Consider the following 10004-nt stretch of genomic DNA (forward strand, 5'->3'; position numbering starts at 1 on the left):
TGTTTGTTGCGACTGTAACATCTGGAGTGCCAGGGAAAGATCTTCTTTGGCAATCTCTCCCAGTCAAGGATTTTTGCCTTCCATGATTTTTCTATCTGTGGGTCCAGATATGGCTGACGGAGTTGATTCAGGATTGTCGGACTCTGTTGCAACTCGGGCTTAACTGGCCTTGATACTCAGAGCTGCAGGGTTACAACTTCAGATGACGTATATCAATGTTTCCCTGTTTCATCTCTTGATCTACAACAGTGGTCTCCAATTTTTTAAGCACAAGATCACTTTTTCTATTAAAGTGCAACCCAGGATCTACCTGAGCCACAACCCCAGCCCACGCAGTGGTGGGACACACATGGCTTCACACCACTCCCGGGACAGCTGCAGCGGGGCTCAGGGCTCAGAGACCAGTGCACAGAAGCAGCAGCCTCTGCCCCTCGCACAGATCGGGGGCTCATCCCTCTGGGCCTCTGCTGGGGTGTGCAGTGGTGGGAGGCCCCCCGTGCCTCTGGATGAGCTACCTGGGCTCTGACTGTCCCATCTCCCAGCCTGGTTGGGCCCCACTCACCCCAGCCCCTGCCAATGTCCCTGCTTCTGCCTCACTCCCTCCCTCATCACAGGGGCCTTGATCTGAGCCTCCCACCCCTTCTCTCCCTCACAGACTGACCTGCTGGGTGGGGTGGGGTGGGGTGGGGTGGGATGTGTGCATGGGCATGCATGCCTACACTCAGCCTCCAGTCAGCTCTCAGAGGCTCCAGGATCGATGAATCAATTGTGATCTACTGGTTGATGACTACTGATCTAGAATAACTTAAACCACAGGAACATCTGACTCAAGCTCAGGGTCAGCAATTCAGAGTGCTGGTTGGACTGTAGGATAGCACCTATGAGTGCTGGTTTGGTTGCGGGATCTTTGTGTTGAAGTTCGGGGAGTGGGGGGGAGTCCTGAACATCTGGTCGGGTTTCTAAGGTATGTGATTCTCAGGAATAGCAGGTCTCCTTGTTGGGTGGGAAAAAAGAACAGCAAGCCAGACTGGTAGGTGAGCACTCAGAGACATATAGTCAGGTTGTTGGGTGCTTTATTCCAGATGTGTACATGGCATCACACATTTGTGGAACACAAGGTCTTGATCATCCTTTAGAGATCTGCTCCCGGGCCCTCCATTCTCTATGAGGCTTCAATCCCAACATAGTGGCCAATGGCCATTTCACTTCAGTGGTCTTGTTCAGTGTTACCTTTTGTGACCCATTGGTGGGAACACTTGCATACCAATTTCTGCTGAGAGCTATGGTTGATTTTTTCCCCATTTCTAAATTACACAGGCAGTGCTGCATGTGCCTGAAAGCTGTCAGAATTTGCTCCCTCCACTGGTGGATTGGCAGTTTTCCCTGCTTATCAACCCACCTAGGCATGTGTCCTGAACAGACTGGAGACCACAATACCTGTCTACATGGACCTAAGCAGAATGGTCTATAGGGTTCTCTGTATCAGCCACTATCAAAGCAGGCCCCAGAGACTGCCCCCACAGACTTCACAGCTAAGAGCCAGGCACTAGAGGCAGGCTGTATGGACTCAGTGCCTCTGCCTAAAGCTGAGGAGAAGAATTGGTTTGGGGATATATTTTATTGGCCCAGGAGAGTAGTTGGAAGAGAAGTTAGACTCCACAGCTAGGGACAGAAGTTACACATAAACTGGTTTAAGTGATCAGAAACTGGTTTAAACCTGTAACAGAACAAAAGCTCAGTGCAAGTAAACCAGTTTAAAAATGGCTGGAACTGGTTTAAGATAAGCCTGGTTGAATGAAGTATCAGACTTAACTGGACCTGGTCCTGGCCGCAGGCGACGACCTGGTAAGAGGCCTCCAGGTTCTTGACCACCTGGGCAATAGTGATCATCGCGTGCTGGAATTCACCATCCAGCGTATTGTGTCAAGGGCCCGCAGTAAGGTGGTAGCCCTAGACTTCAGGAGGGCCAACTTCAGTGAGATGAGGAGATTAGTGGGAGAGGAACTGGGGTCCTTGAGGGCAGAGGAACTCAGCGTCCAAGAGGAGTGGTCGTTCCTTAAGGAAACGATACTCGGGGCCCAAGGGGTGTCCATCCCGACAAGAAGCAAAGGGGGCAGGAGTGTCCAGAAGCCCCCCTGGCTCACCAAGGGTGTCCGGGAATGCCTGCTTGCCAAAAAGGCGGTGTACGCCCGGTGGAAGGGGGGTGTAATCTCCAAAGAGGAGTATACCTCCTCTGCTCGGGCCTGCAGGCGGGCTGTTAGGAAGGCCAAGGCGGATATAGAGCTCGGATTAGCGTCCAGGATTAAGGATAACAAAAAGTCCTTTTTCAAATATATTGGGAGGATGAAGAAGGCGCCGGGTAATGTGGGGCCCCTGCAGGATATGCGGGGCAATCTGGTGGTTGCGTCAGAGGATAAAGCGGACCTCTTTAACCAATTCTTCACCTCCGTTTTCTTGTGCAGGGACCGGGACTTCCCTGCTGTGATAGAAGCCGGACGCGAGGGGATCGCCTTCAGACCTCAGGTTGGGGAGGACCGGGTTAGAGAGCTTCTGGAGGGGCTGGACGCGTTCAAGTCAGCGGGTCCGGATGCTCTCCACCCCAGGGTGCTGAGGGAGCTGGCTGGGGTTATTGCAGGGCCCCTGGCACGGCTCTACGAGCGATCGTGGTGCTTGGGCCAGGTGCCAGACGATTGGAAGGTAGCTAATGTGGTCCCCATCTTCAAAAAAGGGAAAAGGGAGGACCCGGGCAATTATAGGCCCGTCAGTCTTACCTCAATCCTGGGGAAACTCTTTGAGAAGATCATCAAGGAGCACATTTGTGATGGGCCGGCATCAGAAATGATGCTCAGGGGCAATCAGCATGGATTTATTAGGGGGAGATCATGTCAGACCAACCTGATTGCCTTTTATGATCAGGTCACAAAGGCCATGGACGCAGGTGTCGCGGTGGATGTAGTCTTTCTGGACTTCAGCAAGGCCTTTGACACCGTCTCTCACCCCATCCTAATTAGTAAACTAGGCGACTGTGGCATAGATGCCTACACGGTCAGATGGATTGCAGATTGGCTGAAGGGTCGCACTCAGAGGGTGGTGGTGGATGGATCATATTCGACTTGGGGGGAGGTGGGTAGTGGAGTCCCTCAGGGCTCGGTCCTGGGCCCTGCGCTGTTCAATGTCTTCATCAGCGATCTTGATGTTGGGGTGGAGAGCAACCTGTTTAAATTCGCTGATGACACCAAAATTTGGGGGGAGGTGAGCACGCTAGCAGGGAGAGAGAGATTGCAGAAGGATCTGGATAGGTTACAGGGGTGGGCAGACAGGAACAGGATGCGTTTCAATACGGACAAGTGCAGGGTGCTGCACTTGGGTAGTAGGAACCAGCAGCACACTTATACGATGGGGAACTCCCTACTTGAGAGCACGGAGGCGGAAAGGGATCTTGGTGTCATTATTGACTCCAAGATGAACATGGGCCGACAATGCGAGGTCATGGTTGGCAGGGCTAACCGGACCTTGTCGTGCATCCACAGGTGCATCTCGAGTAGAGCCAGGGAGGTGATCCTCCCCCTCTATGCGACGCTGGTCAGGCCGCAGCTGGAGTATTGTGTCCAGTTCTGTGCGCCCCATTTCAGGAGGGATGTGGACAACATGGAGAGGGTCCAGAGGAGGGCCACCCGCATGATCCGGGGACAACAGGGCAGACCCTACAGTGAGAGACTGCGGGACCTGAACCTATTCAGCCTCCACAAGAGAAGGCTGAGGGGGGACCTGGTGACCGTCTATAAACTCACTAGGGGGAACCAGAAGGGTTTGGGGGAGACGCTGTTTCCCCTAGCCCCTGCTGGCATAACAAGGAATAATGGGCACAAGTTGATGGAGAGGAGGTACAGATTGGACATCCGAAAAAACTACTTCACAGTCAGGGCGGCTAGGAGCTGGAACCAACTTCCAAGGGAGGTGGTGCTGGCCCCTACCCTGGGGATCTTTAAGAAGAGGCTGGATACTTACCTGGCTGGACTCATTTGAGTCCCGTTTTTGTTTTTAGGGCTTTTTGTTGTTCTCCCGCCCTGGCGGGGGGGCGGGCTAGAAGATCTATTAGGTCCCTTCCGACCCTAAAACTATGAAACGATGAAACTATGATTTGGGTCAAACTGATTTATGAAACTTCTATCCCAGATCTCTTCCTAGTTTAAGTTAACTCATAGTCCCCCAGCATCCCAGCATGCTTTGCAGCTCTGTGTTGGGCTGTGCTGTCTTCTCCAGAGAGCAGGGCTGGGCCTGCCCCTCTGCTCCCTAGCTGGACAAGTGAGAGCTGGCTGATAAGAAGATGCGGGGTGGCAAGCACATCTGGGGACAAAGTCCAGTGTCCAGTTGACGGCGGGGTGCCCCCCCCACCCACAGGCAAACTCTGGCTGGGGTCTCAGGTCTGTGGCCAGGGAGTGGGGTTTAAACACCCCTTCCCCCACTCAAACTTACACCTGGCTGCAACTTTGGACTACAAATCCCAGAGGCAAGCGGAAGCAGGAAGACGAAGTGATGAGCAACCCTGCATAGTCCTGCTGCTGTAAGTCTGGACTTAAAATCCCAGAGACCTTGGGGGCAGCAGGGAGAGGAAGTGAAGACAACCGGGGAGCCATGCTGTAGTGCCCCCCTGGCTTCTGGCCTGAGCTACTGCCGGCATGTGGCTGCATTCCTGTTCAATTGTTTCAATTTAATCTGTGCAGTTTATACAAATCTGCAAAGACTGAATTGATTCATCCTTGGGCGTTTTGATTGCCTGTACCTAGCCCAAATGCTTTTCCTCAGTCTGCCTATGAGAAACAGTCTGACACCCCTGGAACTCACAAAAGACCTCCTCATCCTGGAGGTGCGAAAGTACACTTGGCACCCACAATTCAAATGAAATTCTTCCCTCAGTGTCTATGTTTGTGGTGATCGCAGTCATATATCTTGAAACTTATGGCTACTAAATAGCTAGAGGCCTGGTTCTATTCCACCTTTCAGGCAGGTAAATGTAGAATCCTGTCTCACCGAGTGGATAACCAAAGCCCAGCGTGCTATCAAGTCTGAGCTCCCCAACTGAACTGTAGGACTGATTCTATTCCTCCCTCTGGATTCATAGCTGTCCCTATTATATCAATTGGTAGATCGGGGCAGGCAATATAAGGCCTTCGGGCCAGATCTTGCCCTCCAAGCACTTTCATTGGGCCTGCAGAAACCACCAACAAATTGTGCCCCTCCCTGCCCTTCCACCCATGAGGGTGGGAGCAAGGTGCCCACATGTACACCCACATCCAAACACACCCTATTGCCTCACTCCTACCCTCGTGGGCAGAAAAGACCTGCCTGGCCAACGTGCAGCTTCTGCATGGGGCTGCTTTTGCTGCATCCCCCAGGAATGTGGTCTGCTTCCCAGGTCTCCTGCTATCTCCAGGAAGCAGGTGGGAAGTGGCGGGGGTGGAGCTGCAGCTGGGCAGGAGTGCTGAGCTTGGGGATGGGGCTGGTGGCAGCACAGAGCCCGCACTCAAGTGGGGGATGGCAGTGCAGAGCTTGGTTGGACAGCGTGTAGGTGTGAGGGAGGGTTGGGGGTGTGGGGACCTTCCCACACTCACCCCATGGTGTGCATCCCCAGCAGGACGTGGCAGCAGCAGTAGCAGCAGCAGGTGGGGCACTCAGGGCACAGGTGCCCCATGGGGCACAGCTCCAGCCAGTGCTGCACATTGCAGCTAGCGGTGCAGCCTCCAGCGGGGCATCTGTACTGCTGGCACTCCCTGCCACTCATGCAGCCCCTGCACTCGCACAATACAGGAGGGAAGCCCCACATACTGGAGCCAGCTGCCTTCCCTGCTGGGGTTGTGCGGCACAGAGAGAAGCCTCAGGCTAACCTGTGCCCCTGATCCTCACAACTGAGAAACTACCCGAGTAGTTCTTATCTAATGAAGATAAAGTGGAAACTGCAGGTTGACAGCCCCAAGAAAAGGGCTGGCAGTTAGACCAGTTTTCTGCAGAAAAGTGATCCAGATTCAAACCCACTGAGAATGAGAGGGGTTATTATCTCAGGAAGTGCCCCAATCTGTAAATTATTGGACTCAAAGGTGGGAGGCCTCTCTTTCTCCACTGTCTCACTTGCAACAGATTCCCATGCAGGGTGCTCCTATTCCACGATGCAGTTGACTACAATCCCAAAGTTTGCATAACTGACTCAAGCTGCAGTTATGTGGGTTCAATTCTGAAGTTAGGTTCAGAAAGGGGGAATGGGAGGTTGCCCATGATGATCTCATTCTTACCATTATCTTTGCTAGAGGATGACTCACAAAAATCATAATACTCTTCACATGACTGACCCCTTGGGTGTCATGAAAGCTCCAAAGCAACCACACACTGGTTGTTATTTAGTATTAGAAGGAATAATCATCAGCTCCTTAGTTACATTCTTCTCATTTTATTTATCGTGTTCATTTGGTATCTAACAACTCTTAAACACTTCCTTTTATCTCCTTTTTTTTTCTACTTCATTTTCTTTTCCTTAAAAACATATACCATAGAAGATTCCGAGATAATCAGCATTCTAGAAGAAAATTTCATTTTCAGAACTAAATTTTATTTTATGTCATGATATTCATTGACTTCTACAACCTTCCATTATAGGTGATTTTATATCCTGAGTTTTGTGTTACTCTGGACATTCCCTTCTGATATAGTAAAGTAACATCCTATCAGATTGTAAGTAGACTATAATTTAATTGGGGAATTCTACTCCAAAAATGATGATGTAATAAAATCAATATTTATTCTCATGAAATAAGTTTCAATGATATATTGCTGAATTTATTATGTAGACTTAAAACAAGCTACGTGTGGTAAAAAAATGCAGCTACATATAAATTTACCATGGCTTTATAGAGTTTTTGGGAATCCCAGACATAATGTACTGGCAGATGATGAATGCTTGGGATGAAATTGTCCCATTCTTTTTTAGTAACCCTACAGCAGTTGTCACTTTAGGGTCAATCCAGTGCAAGAAGTCTGTGATCAACAGGTAGATAGATGGACAGTTAACCAGAGAGAGAGAAAGTAACCAGATTCTGGCATAAGCCCTAAAGGGAGTTGTTGCAGAAATATCATGGAAGTAAGCTTAGTACGCTAGCTAGCGAGATAGGGTCAGTTCACTTTGGGCAAATCATGATTCTGTAGTTGCTGAAATACCTGTTTGTTTATAGATTTCTTTATCCAAATTAATCCAGCCAACCCCATGGAAAGACATAACAGGACTGTGATTGCTGAGTTCATTTTTCTGAGGTTCACCTGCCAGCAGCAGCTTCAAGTTGTTCTCTTTATTTTATTCCTAAGCATTTACCTCTCATCACTCATGGGTAATGTTCTTATCGTTGTCATTGTCTTGGTGGACTCCCGGCTGCAAACTCCCATGTACTTCTTCATCTGCAACCTCTCAGTAGTGGAGATCTGGTACACCACTGTCACAGTGCCCAAGATGTTGGCCAGTTTTCTGGTGGAGAAGAGCATGATCTCTGTATCCAGCTGCATAGTCCAGTATTATTTTTTCTTTTCCTTTGCTGCCATCGAACTCTTTCTCCTGACAGTCATGGCTTATGACCGGTACTTAGCCATCTGCAACCCCCTGCGTTACTCCACCATCATGAGTCCCAGAACCTGCCAGAGCTTAGCTGTGGTATGTTGGCTCATGGGGTTCACCTGCCCAATGTTTCCATCTATCATGCTGGTCAAGATTTCCTTCTGCACCCCATTCAGGATTAACCATTTCTTCTGTGATGCTGATCAGCTCTTTAGACTCTCATGCTCTGACACCTATGCCATTCAGGGGGTGGGCTATGCTGTCAGCACTGTTGTCATTATGTCTGCTGTCCTCTTCACCATGGCCTCCTATGTCCAAATCATAGTCACCATTCTGAGGATGTCATCTGCTGCTGCCCAACAGAAAACATTTTCCACCTGTGCTGCACACCTATCTGTGGTTAGCATCTATTTTGGGACCCTCATCTTTATGTATGTGCGCCCCGCGGTGAAGTATGAATCAAACGCCAATGTGGTGGTATCTGTCTTCTACTCTGTTTTAACACCACTGCTGAATCCAATCATATACACACTGAGAAACAAGGATGTGAAAGAGGCCCTGAAAAAAACTTTCTTGAGGGGTAAGGAATAAGTTTGGGAGTTCCTGAGTTCTCCTGGCTTCCCTATTCCTCATTTCAGGGCTCATGTACACCTTCATGAATTTGCCTTAGTTACAGCACAGTTACTTTTGTTCTTGCTCAATGAAGTACTAACTAAATGCACAGAAACTAGACATAATGTTCAGTAGTGCCAGCACACAGATATTTTGTGACTCTTCCTGCACAGTAGCCTAAAAACACCATGCAGTAACATATTAACATGGTTTTTGACTGGCATGTTACTGGTCAGTGTTATTAGGCTACTTTGCAGTAAGCGTCTCATATAGATGTGTCCTCAGACTCCTAAACTAAATCCATAAAGGTATTTTGCTTTATGTCAGCTGCAGCTCATATTCTAGTTAATAGACTAAAATACTTAGAACTATTCCCAAAGACGGGTGTGATCAATCTTTTTCGGGGGGTTTTGAACCACAATTACTTGTTAGTAGAGTTATCGCAACTTGACAGTTTAAAAAAATGAGCTCCAAAATTCAGATCTTCACATAGATATTGCCATGGTAGAATAGGTATAGCATGAAAAGTTGTCTGATTATCAAAATCCTTAAAAAAAAATCTCTCCTGATTTTTTTTTAAAAGTAAAGTAATGGTGTTTAGGAGTCCTGGAAATATGCAATGACTTGGCTCAGCAGCCGATTACATTGCAAACCCAGTAAAGAAATAAAATATTGCATTCTCCATCAGGTTCTCCCAGGTTTAAGGTAAAATTTGGTACATGAAATGAACTGTCAAGCCCCCGTTCCTCACTAGATCAAGAAAAGCAGTTCAAAATGTTGCAGCATTCTGAACTTGTACCAGTACTGCCGTGCTATAGCAATGAAAGACGCAAGCTTTCAATTTCAGTGATATGTTTTATTGAACAAACTGTAGAGTTGGGATAGGCATAGACAAGCTTTTGGGTATGCTAGTACTCTTCGTCTGACCTGTGGGAGGGAAGCGTACACAAGAGAGCTAAGTAGCAGATGGAACCAATGTTTGTGTCAAACTCCATGTTCGAGTGTGTTATAGTGAACCAGATTCTCACTTTGTGTTATTGTATATGCTGCTATAATATATGTTACAAAATGATGCCTAGAGTATACCTTGTGCATGTTACATGTAATACAGATGTTGCCTTATAAACACGCAAATCTACATATGTATATGAGAATGACACATTTTCCAAGCTAAAATTTGTAATTCTGACGTGAAAGCTAAGAATGGTGTCTTGAAGTTTTGTAAAAAGGAATAAAGCTCTAATATTCTTGTTTCTATTCTTATTCAGTGTGAAAATACATTTTTTAATTTCCAAATCCCCATGAAAAGAAGTTGTGAGTGTCCAGCACCTCCAGGATTGATTCGATGTTTGTTGTGGTCACTGTGAATTCCTGTGTGTTCCCAGTTGAAACACACTTCTCTCACTCTGGCTTGCCACTACGTGGCATGGTGAGTAGGGGTATGGACAGGAGCCAGTACTCTATCCTTCCTAGTTGGTGGAAGACAAGTGGTGAGGGTGGCCTGTCACTACTTGGGAGAGGAGAAACCACCAGTGGGGGTTCTCTCCCTCTACAGCCAGCAGGAGCCAGCTGGAGGCATTTGTTGGAGGTGAAAAATCTTGTGAAAAGCACTTTTTGAAGTGAACAGGCAGTGGGAGAGAAGTAAAGATAAAGGACTTAGAAAAAACGAATTAAAAAAAAAAAGGTGGGGCGTGAGGTCTTGGATGTGTTTCACTGAATTAGGTTAGGGTTAGGAAGGTTTGGGTAAGTACACACATCATGTCATAGCTGAGACAGAAGGCTTTTTGTGGGCCACATG

The 10004-nt window shown here is 48.2% G+C and overlaps 1 protein-coding gene across 1 annotated transcript; it reads left to right on the top strand.

Moving 5' to 3' along the window:
• Positions 1 to 7252: 7252 nt before the first annotated feature.
• Positions 7253 to 8185, top strand: LOC102388812 (olfactory receptor 6N1-like). Its single transcript, XM_006037245.2, has one exon. It carries the CDS (start codon positions 7253 to 7255, stop codon positions 8183 to 8185), a length of 933 nt encoding a protein of 310 aa, XP_006037307.2.
• Positions 8186 to 10004: the final 1819 nt, after the last annotated feature.

This window comes from Alligator sinensis, unplaced genomic scaffold (genome assembly GCF_000455745.1).
Source record: "Alligator sinensis unplaced genomic scaffold, ASM45574v1 scaffold427_1, whole genome shotgun sequence".
Classification (NCBI taxonomy): Eukaryota; Metazoa; Chordata; order Crocodylia; family Alligatoridae; genus Alligator; species Alligator sinensis.

What these genes read in the sequence shown, in the direction of transcription:
- LOC102388812 (XM_006037245.2), top strand. Translation starts at nt 7,253, where the DNA reads ATGGAAAGACATAACAGGACTGTGATTGCTGAGTTCATTTTTCTGAGG.